Source organism: Melozone crissalis, unplaced genomic scaffold (assembly GCF_028551555.1).
Source record: "Melozone crissalis strain CALT ecotype California unplaced genomic scaffold, PUWL_Pcris_2 ptg000048l_1, whole genome shotgun sequence".
Classification (NCBI taxonomy): Eukaryota; Metazoa; Chordata; class Aves; order Passeriformes; family Passerellidae; genus Melozone; species Melozone crissalis.
The window spans coordinates 244,356-266,556 of NW_026535826.1; the positions used below are offsets into that span (position 1 = coordinate 244,356).

A 22,201-nucleotide genomic window follows, 5' to 3' on the forward strand; every position below is an offset into this window, starting at 1 on the left:
GGCGCGGGGAGGAGCTGGGGGGGCCGCGGGTCTGGCGGGGCGCGCAGGGTGACCCCCGCTGCCCACGGGGGTGCCGGGGGTGCCCCTCTGGGGTGGGGTCTCGCCGGGTGCCCCCCCCAGCACCCTCCCGGCTCCAGGCGGGCGCTCCCAGCCCGCAGCTCCCGATCCCCGGCGGCGGCAGCGGCACGAAGCCATTTTGAGCGGGCGGCCGGACGAAGGGGTTACGGCCGCAGCCCCTCCTTCCCTGCCCGCCGGCGGGGCCGTCGGGATAAACAACGGCGGGGCCGGGGGGGCAGCGCCCGGCCGGGGGGCGCCGAGGACTTACGTGCTCATCGCACATCAGGGAGGGGCCGCGATCCCGGCGGGGTTCGGGGAGCCCCGGGCGCTGCGCAGCATCCCCGGCTGCCGTGAGCGCGGAGCGCGGCCGGGCAGCGCTGCCGGAGCCTCCCGGCCGTGCCCGGGGCGGCGGGCACATGCCAACCCGCTGCCGCTGACGGCCTAAAATTACCACGGCCCCTTCCAGAGGCGGCGCCGCCAATCAGGGCGGCGGGGAAGGCGTGCGGGCGGCTCGGGAGCTCCTCTGCATTGCAGCTGGATGTGGGAAGAGGGGATTTCACCAGCGGGGAGAGCGCAGCCGGCAGCGGGGGCCCGGGCGATGGCAGCCCCTGGGGGATGCTGCACCCCGCGGTGTCCCCGCCGTGGCTTTGCTGGGGGTCGGGGGCCATCCCGGGGGTCCGGGGGCCATCCCGGGGGTGCGGGGGCCATCCCGGGGTCCGGGCTGTGGGGTGGGGGCGCTGATGGCGGGTGGGTGACTCGGCCATGCTGTGGCACCCCCGGTGCTGCCCCCCCGCCGCGGCTCGGGGAGGGGGGGCGGATTTTGCAGCACGCGGCCCCCAACGTGCGGGCAGCGCTCGCTGCGCGCTGGGGACGTGCCGTGCCCGCAGCGGCGGCTCCGCCGGGTCCCCAGCGCTGCCACAGCCGCTCCGGCCCCATCGGAGGGTCGGGGGGTGCGGGGCACCCGCGAGGCATCAAACCCTGCTCTGGGATCTGCCCTGAGCCGGAGCCATGGGGGCGGCGGGGGGGAACACGAGGCAGAGCCCCGGGGGCTGCGGGGAGGGAGCTGGACCCCAAAATTGGGGAGGGATGGTCGGGAGGGGCTGACCCCCACCCCAGGGAGCCTCCTGTCCACGCAGAGCCACGGCACGGGAGGGCCGAGAGACCCCCGGCCCCGGGTGGGCGGCGAGGAGGGGCGGCACAGCCCGGCCGGAGCGGGACGGGGGCTGGAGGCGTCGGCCGGTGAATAACGGGATGGGGAGACGGAGGAAAGGAGCCCCCCGGGGGTTTTCCACACCCCATGGCGGCTTCAGCCCGTTCCCCCAGCAGAAACCCCCTCCCCAAACCGCGGGCGGGACCCGCCCCGGGCTGTGGCGGGAGGCGGTGGCAGAGCAGGGACGGGGACAGGGACGGGGTCCCGCCGCACACCTGGGCTGGGGGAGGCGCACGGGGGGGTCTCAGGGCGGTGGTACCGGGGGTCCCGGGTGGGCGATGCTGCGGCGGGGCTCAAGTGCTGCCGGGGCGGCGGGGAGAGGGCGGGGAGGACGCCGGGAGCCGGGGGAGGGTGGGTGGGGCAGAGAGCAGCAGGTGGGGAGCACAGCAGCCGCAGGTGGGGAGCGCAGCGGCGGCAGGTGCGGTCCCCGGGGGTGCCGGACCCCCGGAACGGCGCCGCGTCCGTGGGTGCTGGACCCGCCCGGTCCCCGCCGCGGCAGCTCCGGCCCCGCTCCCCGTCCTGGTCCCGCTCCTTATCCCGGTCCCGGTCCTACCTGCTCCATGGGGCCGCTCAGGGGGCGGGCGCGGCGGTCCGGCCGCGGGCCATGGGCCGCTCCCGCTGCCGGTGCTGCTGGCGGTGCCGGTGGCGGTGCCGGCGGCGGAGCCGGCGCGCCCCGGTGCGGTCCCGCTGCCGCCGCCTCTCGCCGCCGCCGCCGCCCACGCCCGGCGCCGCCCGGCGCATCCCGGGAGCGGCGTCATGTGAGCGGCGACGGGAGGGGGCCCCGGCCCCACCCGGACCCCGCCACCGCCCTCCCCTCCCGCCCCTCCGCCCGGCCCCCCCGGGACCCACCAGCCCCAACCCAGCTGCTTCCCTCCTCCATCCATGGATCTATCCATCCATCCATCCCTCCATCCATCCATCCCTCCCTCTATCCATCCCTCCATCCATCCATCCATGGATCCATCCCTCCATCCATGGATCCATCCATGCACCTATCCATCCATCCATCCATCCATGGATCCCTCCATCCGTCCATCCATCCATCCATCCATCCGTCCGTTCCCAATCCACACCTCCCTCCCTCTCCCCATTTCCCAGGGGCCCTGGCTCTCCCTGGCAGTGCCAGTGCAGGGCTGGCACGGTGGCAGTGGCACTGTCACTGTCTGTCCCCCCGGGCTGGGTTGGTGGCCCCTGGCCTGTCCTTTCCCGGGGTGGCAGCCAAGCCCTCGGGGCTGGGTAAATGTTAGCTCGGAACTGGTGCCAGCCCAGCGCTGACCCTGGGGCACTGCCAGCGCCCGGCCGGGGACAGCGGGGACAGAAGGGACAGCGGGCACCTCGTCCTCCCATCCCCGGGCATGGCCCTGGCTGCATTGCCCCGGGCCTGGGCCGTCCCTCAGTTTCCCTTGGATTGATCCCATGCTGTGCCTCAGTTTCTCCTGGAGTGATCCTGTGCCATGCCTCAGTTTCCCTCGTTCCCTCCCCACCCCGTGCCTCAGTTTCCCTTAGACTGATCCCAACCCGTGCCTCAGTTTCCTTTGGATTGATCCCACTCCGTGCCTCAGTTTCCCTCGTTCCCACACTCCCCTCAGCACACTGGGCCGAGGAGGGGCAGCGCCCCCACCCCACACCCCCCACGGGACCCAGCCCCAAACTGGGGCTCCGGACCCCCCAAACCCACCCCCGCGGCTGGGGCAGAGCCGGCCAAGGGTGGGATTTAGGGGTGGGATTTGGGAAGGGAATTTTGGGGTGGGATTTAAGGGCGGGGAGCAACACCCCACCACCCCACGGGATTTTTTCCAATGTTTTCCCCAGGGTGGGCGCCACCAGCAGCCGCCCCCCTGTCCCTGACCCCGCGGGGCCGGGGCTGCTCTCGGGGGTCCCGGGGGGAGCAGCGCCCGCGGGATCGGGGCTGGGAAGAAAGCGCCCTTTGTCCGGGGCCGCGCCGCCCGCGGGGCCGCGCCGCTTTCTGATGCTAATGAGAGGCAAAAATAAAACACCGGCCCGGCCGGGCGCTCCCCAGCCCCGCTCGGGGGCGGCCGCACAAAAGCGGCTTTTTCGGGGGGCCCGGGGGCAGCGAGGGGGTGCCCGGGTCCGCGCGGGCTCCTCCGGGCCGGGGGCGCATCCCGGGGCCCCGAATGCCCGGAGCATTCCCGGGAAGGCGGCGCCCCAAAGCTTCCTGGGGCCGCGGGGACCCCAAATCAGCCCCATTCCCAATCCTGGGGACCCCAAATCTGCCCCATTCCCCATCCCAGGCACTCCAAATCTGCCCCATTCTGGTGACCCCAAATCTGCTTCCCTCCTCACCCTTGAGACCCCAAATCTGCCCCGATCCCCACCCCAGGGACCCCAAATCTGCCCCATTCTCCATCCCAGGGACCCTAAACCTCCCCATCCCTGAGACCCCAAACCCGCCCCATTCCAGGGACCCCAAATCTGCCCCGAGGGGCCCTGGGGCGTGCCAGCAGCCAAAGGGACCCAAAAACCAAGAAATAAAAACCCCAAAAGGGAGCCCCGGGTTTGGGGTGCAGGAGGAGGAGGAGGAGGGGGTAGAGATGAAGGGGATGAAGCTCCCTGGGGCTCGGAGCCCCCCCAAACCCCCCCAGCCCCAATTCCACCTTTGATCTGCGTGGCCCAAGGGGGATTTGGGAGGAGGGAAATGGGGAAGGGGATTTTGGGGGTCAGGAGGGGGATATTGGGGGTCAGGAGGGGGGTTTGGGCTTCTCCAGCCCTTGGGGTCTCAGCCCACCCCACAGCGATTTGGGAACGGGGAGCACCAGGGGCACCCCGATATCCCTGGGGTTACTGGGGGCACCAGAGGTCCCCCCGAATGGGTTTTGGGGTGCCAGAAGAACCCAGAGCTCCCCGATGGGTTTTGGGGTACTGGGAGCACCCAGAAATCCCCCAAATTTACTTTTGGGTATTGGGAGCAGCCAGGGGGGGACCCCGAGATCCCCGATGGATTTTGGGGTCATAGGATGCCCCAAAAAAGGAACCTGGAGGGGGTCAAGGACTCAGAACTCACCACAAAAAACATCCAACAATTTCCAAGGTTTTTATTTCAAACCCTTTCTCTCTTATCTTCCCACCCCTCCCACAGCAAAAAAATAAAATCCCAAACAACCCAAAAAAAACCCCAAAATGGACGCTAAAAATGAGTTTTACAAACACCAAGTCAGCTCTTCCTGGCTGACCCTGTAGGGAAAAAAAATACCCCCAAAAAAACCCCAAAACCCCCAAAATCCAGGAATTCCACACCAGCAGTTCCTAAAATCCCCCACAAGAGGCCAAACATGCCTATAAATACAATATTTACACACAAACCCCACAGCTCCCCACCCCAAAAAATAACCAAACACACCCAAAAGTGCATTTGTCGTTCATATCAAAACCCATCATTATTAATATTATTATTATTAATTAATTTTTTTCATTAAATCTGAAAGATTGGCCTGCAAAGTCCGTTTGTTTTTTTTATTATTATTTTTTTAACCATTTAGTAACTTTTCTCATATATTTATGAAAATAAATTATACAGCCACTATTTGAATAAATTAAGCACACACCAAAAAAAAAATTAAGATTAAAATTAAAATTAAAAATTAAAAAAAGGGGGGATAAAAAAAAATAAAATTAAGCAAAAGCTGCATTATTTTTTTTTTTTTTAATTCCAAAGGGTGATTCCCAAAATCCTGGGAATCTCCTGCCCTGGGAGCTGCTGGAATCTGCTCATTCCTCCTCCAAAGGTGAGGCTGGATCCCGTGAAATTCCTGGGATTTGGGGTGAAGCCCTGGATTGGGAGCACTGGGAGCACCCCAGGCTGGATTTTGGGGGATTGGGAGCGCCCCAGGATGGCAAAAAGACCCCAAAAACCCCAAAAATCCCCAGCTCCCATTCCCAGTGCCCCCCAGCTCTGCTTTTCCCTGATCTGCTGCTCCCCTTCCCAAACCTCTCCCATTCCAAAGAAGAGTGGCAATGCTGTCACCACCACCCCATGGAGGGAACAGGATTTTCCCTGGATTTGTCCTGGATTGACTCACACCTTCCCAATTCCCTGCATCCCACTATCCATCCCTGATCCACTTTTCCTTTTTTTTTTTCCAGGATTTTTTTTTTGGGAAGAAAAGCTGGAGCAGGCCTGGTTCTTGGGAAGGTTTTCCCTCACACAGTGCCATGAGGTATTTCCATGGATTTTCAGGCTCAGTTTCACCCAGAAACCTGGAACTTTTTTAAGGATTGCGGGGGTTTTTTTCCCCCTCCAAATCCCAGCTGGAGGAGGCAGGATTTGTAGCACCTTTTGTGGCAAAGCAGCTTGGAATTTTTTCCATTGAAATCCACAGGAATTCCAGGACTGGGACTGTCCCAGGGCTCCAGGGAATCCTCAGATCCAGCAGGATGGGGCAATTCCTCGGATTCAGAGCACTGGAATGCTGCTCCTCGACACACGGCAGGGGAGAATTCTCCAGAATTCCCAGCTGGAAGCTCCCCCATGGAATTCCTGCTTGGGGGATGGAGCAGCCTGGGATCCCAAGGGGTGATGGAGGGAATTTGGGCCCAAAATCAGGGAAAGAGCCAAAACTCTCCTGGATTTTGTTCCTGATGTCCCAGGGAGAGGAGGGAGCTGCTCCAGGAGGATTCACTCCATTCCCAGCCTCTGGAACCCACCAGGGACAGGCTGGGAGAGCCCATCCCGGGTCTGGGATCCCTGCAGGATCCAGGGGCAGCTCCAGCAATTCCAGCAGCAGCTCCTCCACCTTCCCAGGGCTCCGGGGAACCTTCCAGCAGCGCTCCCTCTGCATCCACCACATCCCACGCTCCTCCTTCCTCCCTTCCTTCCTTCTTCCACGGCTCCAAGCTTCTCCCAGGACGCTCCTGCCTCTCCTGGAGGGTTTGGATCTCTTCTCCCAAATCCTGGGAAGCGGGGGAGCTGTGGAGCTGCTCAGAACTCCACACTTGGCTTATTCCCAGGGGTTCTTCCAGCCCCTGGCTCCGTTTGCAGCTCTCCAGAGAGGATCAAAGCCTTGCCACAACGCCTGGGAGCAGATGGATCTTCCCAGAGAATTCCCCCTTTTCTCCTCCCTCTCCCCCACCTGGAAATTCCGAAGGTGGGATCTGAAAATCCAGTGGGATCAGAAAATCCAGTTTTTCCTCATGCTGATGATCCAAAAAAAAAAAAAAATTTAAAATCCAGAGACATCCAAACTGAAATCTTCCAGGAAAACTCGGGAATAGTGCCATGACATTCTTTGTTCCGCGGGGATCCGCGGGGCCGGGCTGGGCTCCCCCAGGACTCCTTTTCCCAGGAGCCGGGGCTCCAGATCCTGCTCTGCTGGCTCTCCCGGGAACGCTGGGCCCTCTCCTCCAGGAAAAGAGCAGCAGCAGCAGCAGCTCGGCCTCCTCCCCACCGTGGCAGGAGGGCAACAACCAAATTCCTGCTGGGAAAAAACACCAGGAGCTGGGATCAGATGGGATTGGGAGGGATCTCATCTCGGGGAGAGAGAGAATGGGAACAAGGGAGAAGGAGCAGCAGGGTTGGGCCCTTCCCGAGGAAAGATGGTAATGGTAAAAGGCCAAGTAGCCTTGTTCCCCTTCCCAAGGAAAGCTGGGAATGGTAGAAGAACATGAAACCTTCTTCTCCTCTCCAAGAAAAATTCTGGGAATGGTAAAAGGCCAGGAATTCTGTTCCCATTCCCAAGGGTAAGGGGCAAGGAAGACTTGCTCCCCTTCCCAAGGAAAACTGGGAATGGGAGAAGGCCAGAAAGCCTTGTTCTCTTCTCCAGAGAAAATTCGGGAATGGTAAAAGACCCCTGAGGGAGCAGCCACGGCTTCCCCAGGGGGGCTCTGAGGGAACAGGGTTGGATCCTGGGATGAGGCACCATTCCCAGCCATTCCTGGGGCATTCCCAGACCATTCCAAACCATCCACAGACCGTTCCAAAACCATTCCCTGACCGTTCCCGGCCCATTCCCGCACCGTCAGCGCCGGGCGGCTCCGCCCCGCTACGTGGAGGACTCGGGCTCCTGCTTCTGTCGGGAGATGAGCTGCGCCTCCTTGAGGGACAGGTACTGCTCCTCCTGCGGGTCGTAGTAGTAGAACTTGCGGATGTAGGAGATCAGGGGCCTGGAAAAACAGGGAACAGCCGGACCCCTGAGCCACAGCCCCTCTGAAACATTCCCAGAGAACAGCCAAAGCCTCTTCCCCAGAAAAACACTGGGAACAGCCAGATCCCTGAGCCATAGCCCTTCCAATATTCCCAAAAAACAGCCTGAGCCTCTTCTCAAGAAAAACACTGGGAACAGCCAGACCCCTGAGCCACAGCCCCTCTTAAACATTCCCAAAACGCAACCAGAGCCTCTTCCCCAGAAAAACACCAGGAACAGCCAGACCCCTGAGCCACAACTCTTCCAATATTGCCAGAGAACAGCCCCTCTGACATTGCCAAAACACAACCAGAAAAAACACCAGTAAAAACACCGGGAAGAGCCGGATCCCTGAGCCACAACCTTCCAATATTCCTGAAGCACACCCAGAGCCTCTTCCCTGGCAAAACACTGGGAAGAGCAGGATCCCAGAGTCACAACTCCTCTGAAATTCCACAGGAACAGGAGCTGCTTCCCAAAGCTCTGGCACAGCAGGGAATTCCTCATTCCCAAGCCGCTCAGAATTCCCACTGCACCCCAAAACCCGACAGGACATCAATCCCGCTACCCCAAAGCTGGAAAAGCCAACGATTCCCTCCCGGATCTGAGCTCACAGATCCCTTCCCGCTGCCTGGGAGGGAGGGAGGGAATTCCAGGGATGATCCAGGGGGAACCCCAGCACTCACTTGGGCAGCGGGAGCTCGGGAATGTGGTCGATCCGGACCAGCTGCCGGATCCGGAAGCGGCAAAGGTGCTGCAGGGATTTGACGTTGCTGAACCTGGAGACGGGGTACAGGAGCTGGACGGGCGTCGGAGGGAGACCTTTTGGGGGAAAAAAAGGAGATTTTGGAGATCAGGATTAGGCAGGATTAGGTTCCCGGGCTCACCTGGACAATCCCATTATCAGGATCACCTGGATCCCTGGCCCATCCCATTCCCGGGCTCACCTGGATCCCTGGCCCATCCCATTCTCAGGTTCACCTGGATCCCTGGCCCATCCCATTCCCGGGCTCACCTGGGACCCGGGAGCGCAGGAAGTAGAGGAATTTCCCATTTTTGGAGTGCATGATCGCCCTCTTGATGAACTCCACCACAGACTGGCAGCGGTCCTCGAACTTGGGGTGGCACCACAGGCTGAAGGTCCCTTCCACGAGAGAAAGAATTCCCGTTATTCCAGGGGAATTTTGGGAAAGCATAGGGGAGTTATTCCAAGGAATTTTTGGAAAAGCAGCTTCCCCAGCACCATCACAGAAACAACAGGGGAAGGATGCTCAGGGACAAATGTGGCATTGCCAAAATCCCCTGGAATGGGCTCTGTTTTGTAGATTTGGGAACAGCTAAACTCCTCAATATTCTTATATTAAATAAATTAAATATTCTTCTATTTAATCAATCAAATATTCTTCTATTTAGTTAATTTAATATTATGATATCTAGGAAATTAAATATTCTCATATTCTGGAGTGTCCCTTCTCCATCCCAACATCCCCAAGGGAAGGTGACCTTGGAGCATTCCCAGGTGCTGCTGTCCCCATTTCCCAGCCCTGGGATCATTTTCCACGGGAGCAGTTTCATGTTCCTGCTCCTTGATTAACAGGATTGTTAATTAGGCCCTGGGTCACCCTTTGTCCCCGTGCTGTCACCTGACCCGCCAGGTGGCCCAGGATGAAACTGGAGCTGGGGACACCAGAGCTCCCAGTGGGTCACACCAGCCTGGATACCCCCTCCTCCACCAAAATCTGGGAATTCTGCAGGCTGGGAAAGATCCCAGCTGTCCCCTGGACACCGGCATCACCGTGTCCCCAGGTGCCACATCCACGTGGGGCTTGGACACTTCCAGGGATGGGGGCTCCCTGTGCAGCCTGTTCCAATGCCTGACCACACTTCCCAGGAATAAATTCTCCCTGAAATCTCCATTTGTCAGAATTTCCTTTAAATCCAGCTTTCCAGGGCACTGCCAGCTCCTTATTCCCACTTTTTCCAGGCACTGACAGTTCTTTTTCCCCATTTTTCCAAGGCACAGGCAGCTCTTTATTCCTCGGTAGTGCTCCACGCAGGTGTGGTGGGTGATTTCTAATACCCTGGAGCTGAGAATGGCATCCTAAGGATTTGGGATTCCGGGAATGTCTCACCTCGGTAGTGCTCCATGCACGTGTGGTGGGTGGGTTATAAATCACCCCCTGGAGCAGGGAATGGATGGCACCCCAGGCATTTGAGATTCTGGGAATGTCTCACCTCAGTAGTGCTCCATGCACGTGTGGTGCACGGATTGTTTATAACCCCCTGGAGCGGGGAATGGATGGGATTTGGGATTCTGGGAATCACTCACCTCGGTAGTGCTCCATGCGCGTGTGGTGCGTGATGCCCTGCGAGCGGAAGCTCAGGCTCAGGATGTAGCGGGGGTCGGAGCTGTCCCGCACCAGGAAGGACCCGTCCGGTTTCCCCTTCAGCTTCATCTCGGCGTCCTCCCAGTTCATGGGGCCCCAGTACCACCCGCACTGGGAACAGAGAGAGGCAGCTGAATGGGGATTCCCTCGGGAATGCTCCCAGGAGGCCGATCCTCACGGGGAATTGCACCCAGTGTGGGTGGTTGGGATTGAGGGATGAGGGGACAGAGGGGACGCCAGGCCCTGAGGGGACAGAGGGGATCCAGAGCCCCCTTCCACACCCAGAAACGGTTTTCCTGGACTCCAAAATCATGGATTCCCAAATCTCAGTCCCTGAGGGGCCGCATTCCCAAACCCCAGTCCCTGAGGGGCCGCATTCCCAGTCCCAGGCCCTGAGGGGCCGGAATCCCAAACCCCAGTCCCTGAGGGGCCACATTCCCAGTCCCAGTCCCTGAGGGGCCGCATTCCCAAACCCAGGCCCTGAGGGGCCGCATTCCCAGTCCCAGTCCCTGAGGGGCCGCATTCCCAAACCCCAGGCCCTGAGGGGCCACATTCCCAGTCCCAGGCCCTGAGGGGCCACATTCCCAAACCCAGGCCCTGAGCAGCCACATTCCCAATCCCAATCCCTGAGGGCTCGGACTCTCCCCCCGTCCCCGGTACCTTCTCCAGCTCCCTCAGGCTGGCAGCAAAGCTGCTGGGGTCAGGCCGGGCCAGGGGACACTGCAGGTGAGGAGGGGGCGGCTGGCCCGGGGCCTCAGGGGGACGCAGGGGCACGATCCGGGGAAAGGCCTCTGCAGGACAGACAGACAGACAGGGTCACTGCCATTGTCACTGCCATTGTCACTGTCACACAGAGACAGACAGGGTCACTATCACTGTCATTGTCACACAGAGACCCCCTCAAGGTCATTGTCACTGCCGTTGTCACCCAGAAACAGCCAAGGTCACTGTCACTCAGAGACAGCCAGGGTCATTGTCACTGTCACCTAGATACACACAGGTCACTGTCACTGTCATTGTCACGCAGAGACACCTGGAAACTGCAGGAGAGAAAAAGTGGGGACTCCGGGAAGGGAAAAGGTGGAGATTGCAAGAGAGGAAAAAAGCAGAATTCCAGGAGGGGAAAAAGCAGAATTCCAGGAGGACAGGGGCAGGGCTGGCCAAGTTGAGCTGACCTGGGGCGTGGGGCGGAGGAGGCGGAGGCAGAGGGAAGGATTGCAGGGAAGAGCCCATGGGCCCCACAAGCACAGCCGGAGGCAGCGTCCCACTGATATCATCTAGGAGAGAGCAGAGACAGGTCAGGAAACAGGGAGAGAACAGCCCCAGAGCCTGGGAAACTGCCTGGAAAAGGAAACTGGGGGATTCCCAGTGGAGCCCCAGAAAACAGAATTGAAAAGGGAACTTTGGGATTCCCAGCAGAGTCTGGGGAAACAGCATGGAAAAGGGAATTTGGGAATTCCCAGTGGAGCTTCAGAGTCTGAGAAAACTGCCTGGAAAAGGGAATTGGGGGATTCCCAGCAGCACCTCCTCTCTGGTTTGGCAACTGCTGGAGGGCAGGGATCCCTTTTCCAGCACTGGAATTCCCAGGGCCCCAGGGATGAATCCCAGGGCACCAAGGACCATCCCCAGGCTCCCAGAGACCATCCCTGGGTTCCCAAGGACAATTCCCAAGGTTCCAAGGACCATCCCAGGGCAGTACCGAGCAGGCTGAGGCTGCGGCGGGGCGGCGGCGGAGGGGTCGGAGGGTGAGGGGAGCTGAGCCCTCGCTGGGAAATGTCCACGTCCACCAGTGACACCGTCTCACCTGGAAAAGGGAGAGAGAAAAGCCAAAGGGAGAGAGAAAAGCCCAGTTAGGACCCAGGATGAGCACAGGGAAAGGAATTCTGCAGGGTTTGAGAGGTTTTTCCCACTCGACACTCCCAAGATAAATTTTTCCATCTTAGGAGAGGTCTTGAGGTAATTTGCCCCAAGCCCAGCAGCTGGATGGGATGAGGAGGCTCCAAAGGATTTTTCCCAGCATGGAATTTCCACACTGAGCAGAGCTGATCCATGTGCGGCACCAGGGACATGACCATTTAAAAAATATTTAAATTTTTAAAGTATTTTTAAAAATAATCAGACGTCTCCTTTTGGGTCTGAGCCCAGCAGGACCAAGGGACACCACAGAGATCCCAGCATGGGATCCCACAAAAACGAAATTCCCCATTCCATGCTCGTCCCACAGCAAAACAAAAAACCCTAAACTTGCACAAATGCCCCCCAAATCCTCACCTGTGAAGAGGGGGCTGAACACAACCGGGGAAAAGGCACTTTGGGTTCTTGTCAGTCTGTGTTTCCTGCGGGTGGAAAACAGGGAAAAAGGGGGTGAGGAGAGATGAGGAGACCCGGAATCCCAGCAGGAAAAATAGCAGAACCTTTTCCACCAGGAGAACCCTCTCCTACCAGGAGAACCCTCTCCATCCTGGCCAGCCCCTCCAACTCCTGCTCAGGGTAGGGAACCAGCAACAGCTGGCACGTGTGGGAACGCCCTCCCCCCATCACCTGCCCAGGACAGACTCATTACCGCTCAGCACACAATCAGGAACCAATCAGCTCCAGCTCAGCACCATCTCAGCACCCAATCACGAAGCACTCAGCACCATCTCAGCACCCAATCACGAAACACTCAGCACCATCTCAGCACCCAATCAGGAAAGACTCAGCACCATCTCAGGAACCAATCACGAAACACTCAGCACCATCTCAGGAACCAATCACGAAAGACTCAGCACCATCTCAGCACCCAATCAGCTGCAGCTCAGCACCATCTCAGCACCCAATCAGCTCCAGCTCAGCACCATCTCAGGAACCAATCACGAAACACTCAGCACCATCTCAGCACCCAATCACGAAACACTCAGCACCATCTCAGCACCCAATCACGAAAGACTAAGCACCATCTCAGCACCCAATCAGCTCCAGCTCAGCACCATCTCAGCACCCAATCAGGAAAGACTCAGCACCATCTCAAGAACCAATCAGCTCCAGCTCAGCACCATCTCAGCACCCAATCAGGAAAGACTCAGCACCATCTCAAGAACCAATCAGCTCCAGCTCAGCACCATCTCAGGAACCAATCAGCCCCAGCTCAGCACCATCTCACGAACCAATCAGCTGCAGCTCAGCACCATCTCAGCACCCAATCAGCTCCAGCTCAGCACCATCTCAGCACCCAATCAGGAAAGACTCATCACCATCTCAAGATCCAATCAGCTCCAGCTCAGCACCATCTCAGCACCCAATCAGCTCCAGCTCAGCACCATCTCAGGAACCAATCACGAAACACTCAGCACCATCTCAGCACCCAATCACGAAACACTCAGCACCATCTCAGCACCCAATCAGCTCCAGCTCAGCACCATCTCACGAACCAATCAGCTGCAGCTCAGCACCATCTCAGCACCCAATCAGCTCCAGCTCAGCACCATCTCACGAACCAATCAGCTGCAGCTCAGCACCATCTCAAGAACCAATCAGCTGCAGCTCAGCACCATCTCAGGAACCAATCACGAAAGACTAAGCATCATCTCAGCACCCAATCAGCTCCAGCTCAGCACCATCTCAAGAACCAATCAGCCCCAGCTCAGCACCATCTCAGCACCCAATCAGCTGCAGCTCAGCAGCATCTCAGCACCCAATCAGCTCCAGCTCAGCACCATCTCAAGAACCAATCAGCTCCAGCTCAGCACCATCTCAGGAACCAATCACGAAAGACTCAGCACCATCTCAGGAACCAATCAGCTCCAGCTCAGCACCATCTCAGGAACCAATCAGCCCCAGCTCAGCACCATCTCACGAACCAATCAGCTCCAGCTCAGCACCATCTCAGCACCCAATCACGAAAGACTCAGCACCATCTCAGCACCCAATCACGAAACACTCAGCACCATCTCAGCACACAATCAGCTCCAGCTCAGCACCATCTCAGCACCCAATCACGAAATACTCAGCACCATCTCAGCACCCAATCACGAAACACTCAGCACCATCTCAGCACCCAATCAGGAAAGACTCAGCACCATCTCAGCACCCAATCAGCTCCAGCTCAGCACCATCTCAGCACCCAATCAGCTCCAGCTCAGCACCCAATCAGCTGCAGCTCAGCAGCATCTCAGCACCCAATCAGCTCCAGCTCAGCACCATCTCAAGAACCAATCAGCTGCAGCTCAGCACCATCTCAGGAACCAATCACGAAAGACTAAGCATCATCTCAGCACCCAATCAGCTCCAGCTCAGCACCATCTCAGGAACCAATCACGAAACACTCAGCACCATCTCAGCACCCAATCAGCTCCAGCTCAGCACCATCTCAGCACCCAATCAGCTCCAGCTCAGCACCATCTATGCACCCAATCACGAAACACTCAGCACCATCTCAGCACCCAATCAGCTGCAGCTCAGCAGCATCTCAGCACCCAATCAGCTCCAGCTCAGCACCATCTCAGCACCCAATCACGAAACACTCAGCACCATCTCAGGAACCAATCACGAAAGACTCAGCACCATCTCAGCACCCAATCACGAAAGACTCAGCACCATCTCAGCACCCAATCAGGAAAGACTCAGCACCATCTCAGCACCCAATCAGCTCCAGCTCAGCACCATCTCAGCACCCAATCAGCTCCAGCTCAGCACCATCTCAGCACCCAATCAGCTCCAGCTCAGCACCATCTCAGGAACCAATCACGAAAGACTCAGCACCATCTCAGCACCCAATCAGCTCCAGCTCAGCACCATCTCAGCACCCAATCAGCTCCAGCTCAGCACCATCTCAGGAACCAATCACGAAAGACTCAGCACCATCTCAGGAACCAATCAGCTCCAGCTCAGCACCATCTCAGGAACCAATCAGCCCCAGCTCAGCACCATCTCACGAACCAATCAGCTGCAGCTCAGCACCATCTCAGCACCCAATCAGCTCCAGCTCAGCACCATCTCAAGAACCAATCAGCTCCAGCTCAGCACCATCTCAGGAACCAATCAGCCCCAGCTCAGCACCATCTCAGCACCCAATCAGCTGCAGCTCAGCAGCATCTCAGCACCCAATCACGAAAGACTCAGCACCATCTCAGGAACCAATCACGAAAGACTCAGCACCATCTCAGCACCCAATCACGAAAGACTCAGCACCATCTCAGCACCCAATCACGAAACACTCAGCACCATCTCAGCACCCAATCACGAAATACTCAGCACCATCTCAGCACCCAATCACGAAACACTCAGCACCATCTCAGCACCCAATCAGGAAAGACTCAGCACCATCTCAGCACCCAATCAGCTCCAGCTCAGCACCATCTCAGCACCCAATCAGCTCCAGCTCAGCACCCAATCAGCTGCAGCTCAGCAGCATCTCAGCACCCAATCAGCTCCAGCTCAGCACCATCTCAAGAACCAATCAGCTGCAGCTCAGCACCATCTCAGGAACCAATCACGAAAGACTAAGCATCATCTCAGCACCCAATCAGCTCCAGCTCAGCACCATCTCAGGAACCAATCACGAAACACTCAGCACCATCTCAGCACCCAATCAGCTGCAGCTCAGCACCATCTCAGCACCCAATCAGCTCCAGCTCAGCACCATCTATGCACCCAATCACGAAACACTCAGCACCATCTCAGCACCCAATCAGCTGCAGCTCAGCAGCATCTCAGCACCCAATCAGCTCCAGCTCAGCACCATCTCAGCACCCAATCAGCTCCAGCTCAGCACCATCTCAGGAACCAATCACGAAACACTCAGCACCATCTCAGCACCCAATCAGCTGCAGCTCAGCACCATCTCAGCACCCAATCAGCCCCAGCTCAGCACCATCTCAGGAACCAATCACGAAACACTCAGCACCATCTCAGGAACCAATCACGAAAGACTAAGCATCATCTCAGCACCCAATCAGCTCCAGCTCAGCACCATCTCAGGAACCAATCAGCCCCAGCTCAGCACCATCTCAGCACCCAATCAGCTGCAGCTCAGCAGCATCTCAGCACCCAATCAGCTCCAGCTCAGCACCATCTCAAGAACCAATCAGCCCCAGCTCAGCACCATCTCACGAACCAATCAGCTCCAGCTCAGCACCATCTCAGCACCCAATCAGCTCCAGCTCAGCACCATCTCAAGAACCAATCAGCTCCAGCTCAGCACCATCTCAGGAACCAATCAGCTCCAGCTCAGCACCATCTCAGGAACCAATCACGAAAGACTCAGCACCATCTCAGGAACCAATCAGCTCCAGCTCAGCACCATCTCAGGAACCAATCAGCCGCAGCTCAGCACCATCTCACGAACCAATCAGCTCCAGCTCAGCACCATCTCAGGAACCAATCAGCTCCAGCTCAGCACCATCTCAAGAACCAATCAGCCCCAGCTCAGCACCATCTCACGAACCAATCAGCTCCAGCTCAGCACCATCTCAGCACCCAATCAGCTCCAGCTCAGCACCATCTCAAGAACCAATCAGCTCCAGCTCAGCACCATCTCAGGAACCAATCAGCTCCAGCTCAGCACCATCTCAGGAACCAATCACGAAAGACTCAGCACCATCTCAGGAACCAATCAGCTCCAGCTCAGCACCATCTCAGGAACCAATCAGCCGCAGCTCAGCACCATCTCACGAACCAATCAGCTCCAGCTCAGCACCATCTCAGCACCCAATCAGCTCCAGCTCAGCACCATCTCAAGAACCAATCAGCTCCAGCTCAGCACCATCTCAGCACCCAATCACGAAACACTCAGCACCATCTCAGGAACCAATCACGAAAGACTCAGCACCATCTCAGCACCCAATCAGGAAAGACTCAGCACCATCTCAGCACCCAATCAGCTCCAGCTCAGCACCATCTCAGCACCCAATCAGCTGCAGCTCAGCACCATCTCAGGAACCAATCACGAAAGACTCAGCACCATCTCAAGATCCAATCAGCCCCAGCTCAGCACCATCTCACGAACCAATCAGCTCCAGCTCAGCACCATCTCAAGAACCAATCAGCTGCAGCTCAGCACCATCTCAGGAACCAATCACGAAACACTCAGCACCATCTCAGCACCCAATCAGCTCCAGCTCAGCACCATCTCAGCACCCAATCAGCTCCAGCTCAGCACCATCTCAGCACCCAATCAGCTGCAGCTCAGCACCATCTCAGCACCCAATCACGAAACACTCAGCACCATCTCAGGAACCAATCACGAAAGACTCAGCACCATCTCAGCACCCAATCAGGAAAGACTCAGCACCATCTCAGCACCCAATCAGCTCCAGCTCAGCACCATCTCAGCACCCAATCAGCTCCAGCTCAGCACCATCTCAGGAACCAATCACGAAACACTCAGCACCATCTCAGCACCCAATCAGCTGCAGCTCAGCACCATCTCAGCACCCAATCAGCCCCAGCTCAGCACCATCTCAGGAACCAATCACGAAACACTCAGCACCATCTCAGCACCCAATCAGCTCCAGCTCAGCACCATCTCAAGAACCAATCAGCTGCAGCTCAGCACCATCTCAGGAACCAATCACGAAAGACTAAGCATCATCTCAGCACCCAATCAGCTCCAGCTCAGCACCATCTCAAGAACCAATCAGCTCCAGCTCAGCACCATCTCAGGAACCAATCAGCCCCAGCTCAGCACCATCTCAGCACCCAATCAGCTCCAGCTCAGCACCATCTCAGCACCCAATCAGCTCCAGCTCAGCACCATCTCAAGAACCAATCAGCTCCAGCTCAGCACCATCTCAGGAACCAATCACGAAAGACTCAGCACCATCTCAGGAACCAATCAGCTCCAGCTCAGCACCATCTCAGGAACCAATCAGCCCCAGCTCAGCACCATCTCACGAACCAATCAGCTCCAGCTCAGCACCATCTCAGGAACCAATCACGAAAGACTCAGCACCATCTCAGCACCCAATCAGCTCCAGCTCAGCACCATCTCAGCACCCAATCAGCTCCAGCTCAGCACCATCTCAGGAACCAATCACGAAAGACTCAGCACCATCTCAGGAACCAATCAGCTCCAGCTCAGCACCATCTCAGGAACCAATCAGCCGCAGCTCAGCACCATCTCACGAACCAATCAGCTCCAGCTCAGCACCATCTCAGCACCCAATCAGCTCCAGCTCAGCACCATCTCAAGAACCAATCAGCTCCAGCTCAGCACCATCTCAGGAACCAATCACGAAAGACTAAGCATCATCTCAGCACCCAATCAGCTCCAGCTCAGCACCATCTCAGGAACCAATCAGCCCCAGCTCAGCACCATCTCAGCACCCAATCAGCTGCAGCTCAGCATCATCTCAGCACCCAATCAGCTCCAGCTCAGCACCATCTCAGGAACCAATCACGAAAGACTCAGCACCATCTCAGCACCCAATCACGAAAGACTCAGCACCATCTCAGCACCCAATCACGAAACACTCAGCACCATCTCAGCACCCAATCAGCTCCAGCTCAGCACCATCTCAGCACCCAATCACGAAATACTCAGCACCATCTCAGCACCCAATCACGAAACACTCAGCACCATCTCAGCACCCAATCAGGAAAGACTCAGCACCATCTCAAGATCCAATCAGCCCCAGCTCAGCACCATCTCAAGAACCAATCAGCTCCAGCTCAGCACCATCTCAGCACCCAATCACGAAACACTCAGCACCATCTCAGGAACCAATCACGAAATACTCAGCACCATCTCAGCACCCAATCAGCTGCAGCTCAGCACCATCTCAGCACCCAATCACGAAACACTCAGCACCATCTCAGGAACCAATCACGAAAGACTCAGCACCATCTCAGCACCCAATCAGGAAAGACTCAGCACCATCTCAAGATCCAATCAGCCCCAGCTCAGCACCATCTCAGCACCCAATCACGAAACACTCAGCACCATCTCAGCACCCAATCAGGAAAGACTCAGCACCATCTCAGGAACCAATCAGCTCCAGCTCAGCACCATCTCAGCACACAATCAGGTACGCACCCAGCAGGCACCTGGTACACACCGAGCCCCGGTACGCACCTGTCAGAAACAAAAAACTGCCAATTTTTTTTGTGGAAAAAAAGAGTTGCGAAACCAGTCTGAGGAGTTGATGGCAAAGTGAAGGGCTACCTGTTTGGTGTTATAATCACAAGTCATTGCAGTAAATGGCTCCTTTTGTATCAGAAAAGGCCCCGGCTAGGACTAAGTTAATGGCTCTTCTTCCCGGAGAAAGATCTCATGTGAAACCAAGACCTGGAGCCGGGAGCCAGTGGAGCGTCGAGATCAGGGTTACGCCCAAAGCTCGCGCGAGGATGGGACTCGCAGCTCTGCCCCCGGTGGGCAAAGCTGTGTGTATTGTACTCCTCCGAGTCACCCTGAGAGAAACGACGGGAACCGCAGCTCCGTCGGGCTTCCCAATCGTGAGCTGATCACTTTTAATAAAGGCTTTAAAAGGATAAAAAGTCTCCTGCCCTGTTTATTTCACACCGAGGGCTCCCATCCCCAGTTCTGCCCGGCCACGCGTCCCGCACACGCTGCGGAGGGGCACGGCCCTCAGCGTCCACGGAGACGGCGGCAGCGCGGCTCGGGTGGGAGCGGCCGCCCCTCAGGACCCCTCCAGCACCACTCAGCACCACATCAGCACCACTCAGGACGGACTCGGGATCGACTCAGCAACATTTGAGCACCCACTCAGCACCATCTCAGGACCCACTCAGCACCCTCTCAGCTGCCCTGGAAGTGGGGATGGAGCTGCCATGGGAACGGAGATGGAGCTGCCCTGGGAACGGAGATGGAGCTGCTCTGGGAACGGGGATGGAGCAGCTCTGGAAGCAGGGATGGAGCTGCTCTGGGAAGCAGGGATGGAGCGGCCCTGGACCAGCCATAGCTGGCATGAAGCAGCGCCTGCCCTGCTGGAACAGAGGTGAGGGACAGGAGGGACCTGTGAGGCCCCACACCAAGATATCCCGGGATTTCTGCCTCCATCCCAGCCAAGCTGGGGCTGGCAATGATTCCTCCTGCACGGAGGGGAGAGCTGAGCCCCCACAGCGGCAGAGCCTGGGACCCCCAGCCCCCTCAGCCGCTCCTCACGGGGGTGATGCTCCAAGCCCCGCTCCCGGTACCGCTCCCAGAGGTTTCACCACCATTCCCATCAGGGTTGCAGGCCTGGATCAGCGCGACCCTGCTCCGCCGGCCTCTCCCGGGCTCCAGCGTTCCCGAGTGAGCGACGAGGCCTCGGCAGCCGCTCCGAGAGCTCGATCCCAACCGGGACCCGCGGGGCGGGATGGCCCCGGAGCCCCACATCCCCCTCCGGGAGAGCATCACAGCACGGCCCCGGGACACCCCGGCCCGCACCCCGCGCTGCCCCGGCGGCATCCCCCCATCCCAGCCCGGTGCCCCCGTACCTGCCCGGCTCCTGCTCCCGGCCGCGGGCCCCGCACACATCCGTGAGGCTCCCGGCCGAGGCGGCGGCGCTGGCGGCGTCCCCGGTGGCCGAGCCGCCGCTGCAGCTCTTGGTGCGGAAGAGGCGGCTGAGGCGGATGCGGAGCGAGCCCTTCCTGCCGCAGGGGCCGGGGCCGGTGCCCGCGGGCGGCTGCGCGGGGCCCGGGGCTGCCGCTCTGCCGCCGGCACGGGCGGCCCCGCGCCCGGGGGACCCCGGCTCGTCCTCGGAGCCGCTGCCGCCCTCGTCGGGCTCCAGCGCCTCGAGCACGAGCAGCGCATCGCTGGTCTCCTCGCCGGCGGGCGGCCCGAGGCACGGGCAGGGGGTGCCCGCCGCGCCCGCCGCCCCCTTGGCCCCCAGCCCCGGCGGGCGCAGCCCCAGCGCCGCCAGCTGCAGCTCCAGCCCGCTCTGCGCCGCCGCTCCCCAGCCCGCCGCCGCTTTGGGCTCCAGCGCGCAGCGGTGGCGCGGGCACAGCTCGGCCCCGCCGCCCCCCGGGACGCCCCCGCCCGCCGCCGCCGCCGCCGCCGCCACCGGGCCGCAGTCCTCGCCGGGCCGGCCCTCGGCCGCCGCGTTGCGGAAAACCATCAGCTGCGGCCGCGGGCTGCGCAGCGCCGGCCCGGCCCCCGGCAGCCGCCCCCCGCCGCCGGGCCCCGCGCCCGCCGCGCCGGTACCGGCACCGGCGCCGCCCGCCGCGCCCGCCTCCGGCCCGGTGCCATAGCCCAGCAGGCGGCTGAGCACCCGGTACGAGGCCGCGGCGGCCGCCGCCGCATCCCCGTCGCGCTGCATGGCTACGGCCGCCGCATGGCCCGCGGGGACCGGGAGCGCACCGGCACCGGCGGCCGCCGCCGCCGCCCTCGCACGGCCGCGGCGCCCCCCCTCGCCACCGCCGCCGCCGCCGCCCCGCCCCCGCGCTTCCGCTGCTGGCCGCGCCCCCCGGTGCCGGTCCCGCCTCCCCCGGCGGCTGCGGCCCCGCCCCGGCGCGGAGGCCGCGCCCCCGAGCCCCCCGGGCGCACGTGCAGGGGGCGCGGGGACACCCTCGGGACACGCACCGAGCCCCGCGAGCCGCTCCGAGCCTCCGCGCCCACCGGCGGCACCGGAACCCAAGGGTGGCTCTGGCGCCCACGGAAGGACCCGCTCCGAGCCCCGGGAGCCGCTCCGAGTGCCCGGTACCCACGGGCGGGAGCGGTTCCGAGCCCGGTCCCGGCACCCACGGGCACGGGGGTGTCACGGATGGCGGGGCCGGGGGCAGCGAGAGCTCCCGGACACGGAGCTCCAGCCGTGACCCCTCGGACTCACCCCCCGCTCCGGGACCGGGGGATGCGGCCGGGGAAACTGAGGCACGGGCACGCGGCGCTTCGTACCGCGAGCCCTGCGCGGCTCTTGCCCGGTTCTGGCGGGCAGCGCGTCCCACCCGGAGCAGAGGGGACGGGGACCGGCTCTCCCCACACCTCCCCACGGGTTGGGGCTGGGGAAGGTCATGGTTGCTTGAGCAAGGAAAGTGAGCACCCTTCCGTGCCTCAGTTTCCCCTCTGCACCCCGGCTCTGCTGCGCGGGACATCCCTCCGCGCTTGGGGGTGGGCTTCAGACCCCGCTCTTGCCCTCACCCAGCGCCCCCAGCCCCACAGGGACACCCCCGTGGGTGCCACCCCCATTCCCACCCCATGGCCCGGAGGGGGGACCGGGCACTGCGGGATTGGATCCCGCCACCGTACGGGGACCCCGCGGGTGCCCCGTTCCCCCGGCTGGAGAGGGGCCGCGGGGAGGGGGACACGGGCAGGAAAATTCCGGCTGCGGTTGCCATGGCTTCCCATCAGGATGCGCTTGCATCACGGCCAGCCCGAGGGGCCGGGGCGCGGGGCGCCCTCGGTGCGCGGCGCCCACGGGGCTCAGACCGGGGGGCTGCGGGCAGCGCTGCCGCCAGAGCGGGAGCGCGGGGGCGGGCGGGGGGGCTCCGGGCAG

At 60.1% G+C, this 22,201-nt stretch overlaps 2 protein-coding genes across 2 annotated transcripts in view; both read right to left on the reverse strand.

Annotated features, from left to right (window-relative positions):
* The window catches only part of ARHGAP23 (Rho GTPase activating protein 23), a 31,398-nt gene extending 31,049 nt beyond the window's left edge, over positions 1-349 (reverse strand). The window contains exon 1 of the mRNA XM_054286494.1: positions 326-349. Coding sequence (XP_054142469.1) covers positions 326-340 — 15 coding nt within the window. The 5' untranslated portion in view covers positions 341-349. The remainder of the gene's footprint in view (positions 1-325) is intronic.
* A 6,901-nt stretch (positions 350-7,250) lies between these two features.
* On the reverse strand, positions 7,251-21,028 carry SOCS7 (suppressor of cytokine signaling 7). Its single transcript, XM_054286477.1, has 9 exons — positions 20,208-21,028; positions 12,063-12,127; positions 11,491-11,595; positions 10,967-11,068; positions 10,452-10,582; positions 9,734-9,902; positions 8,420-8,548; positions 8,091-8,226; positions 7,251-7,384 (listed from the first exon to the last, which is right to left on the reverse strand). Exons 1-9 carry the CDS (start codon positions 21,026-21,028, stop codon positions 7,264-7,266), a joined length of 1,779 nt encoding a protein of 592 aa, XP_054142452.1. The 3' UTR covers positions 7,251-7,263.
* Positions 21,029-22,201: the final 1,173 nt, after the last annotated feature.